General features: G+C 40.0%; 1 protein-coding gene across 1 annotated transcript in view; it reads left to right on the plus strand.

Annotated features, from left to right (window-relative positions):
• The first annotated feature begins 346 nt into the window (after positions 1-346).
• exosc6 (exosome component 6) overlaps positions 347-927 on the plus strand; it is a 4,513-nt gene continuing 3,932 nt past the window's right edge. Inside the window, exon 1 of the mRNA XM_015030503.1 lies at positions 347-709. Coding sequence (XP_014885989.1) covers positions 432-709 — 278 coding nt within the window. The 5' untranslated portion in view covers positions 347-431. The remainder of the gene's footprint in view (positions 710-927) is intronic.

Raw genomic sequence — 927 nt, forward strand, 5'->3', positions numbered from 1 at the left:
AGTAAGTGTTGCCCAACCTTTGTTGTCAAAAATAAATGGGAAAAAGAAAAAAAAAGAAAATCAAGGACAGTAAAATCCCCAAAATGTTTTGGAAAGTATTTAGTTGTCATCTAATACAGCAACTGTTTCTTGAAAAAATAGACTATTTTGCTTTTTTAAAATATTGTCAATTTAGTACATTATGGTAGAGATAAATGGCAAATCTCTAAAGAAGTAAATCATTTTAGTTTTAATAAAAAATAACATAAAAATGAAAAAAGTCTCCCACCTCTTCTCTCAACTTAACATTTTTGCCCTAATGGCAAAAAGTTTGGACATCACTGGTATAAACATTTAAAAAGACAATATTGATCAATAGGCTCCCGGAACGTTTCTCCGCTAGCTGTAGTTCACCGGGGACCGTTTTGTCTAGCGGTTCACTTCAGCGCGTCATGCCGACCGATACGAAGCGAGTTCGCGGGCCTGAGGCGTCTCAGAGTCCGCTTCTGTTCTGGTCCCGACCCGCCGAAGTTCTTCCTTCTCACGGACCCAGAGCGGACGGTCGCCAGCGGGATCAAGTTGACGTGCGGCCGGTGTTTGTCCGCTGCGGCCTGGTGAGTCAAGCTAAAGGTTCCGCTTACATCGAGGCTGGAAACACCAAGGTGCTGTGTTGCGTTTACGGACCGCGGGAGACGGAGCGGAAAGATGAGACTGACATGAAATCTGGACGGTAAGGGCTGTTTATTAATCATGTTTATTATTCTCAGTCGTCTAACTCAGAAAGCGGGATTTACATTAAAAAAAACTATTTTTGAAAATATTTTCTGTTTGTAATCTCCTTTTTAGAAAAAAACAAAAACTTAAAAAAAAATCTAAATTGAATTGAGTATGGTGGGGGGGGGGGGAAAATAAAAATTTTTTTTTATACTCAATTTGACTGACCCCGGT

Source organism: Poecilia latipinna, unplaced genomic scaffold (assembly GCF_001443285.1).
Source record: "Poecilia latipinna isolate Pla-1442-1.1 unplaced genomic scaffold, P_latipinna-1.0 Scaffold184, whole genome shotgun sequence".
Lineage (NCBI taxonomy): Eukaryota > Metazoa > Chordata > Actinopteri > Cyprinodontiformes > Poeciliidae > Poecilia > Poecilia latipinna.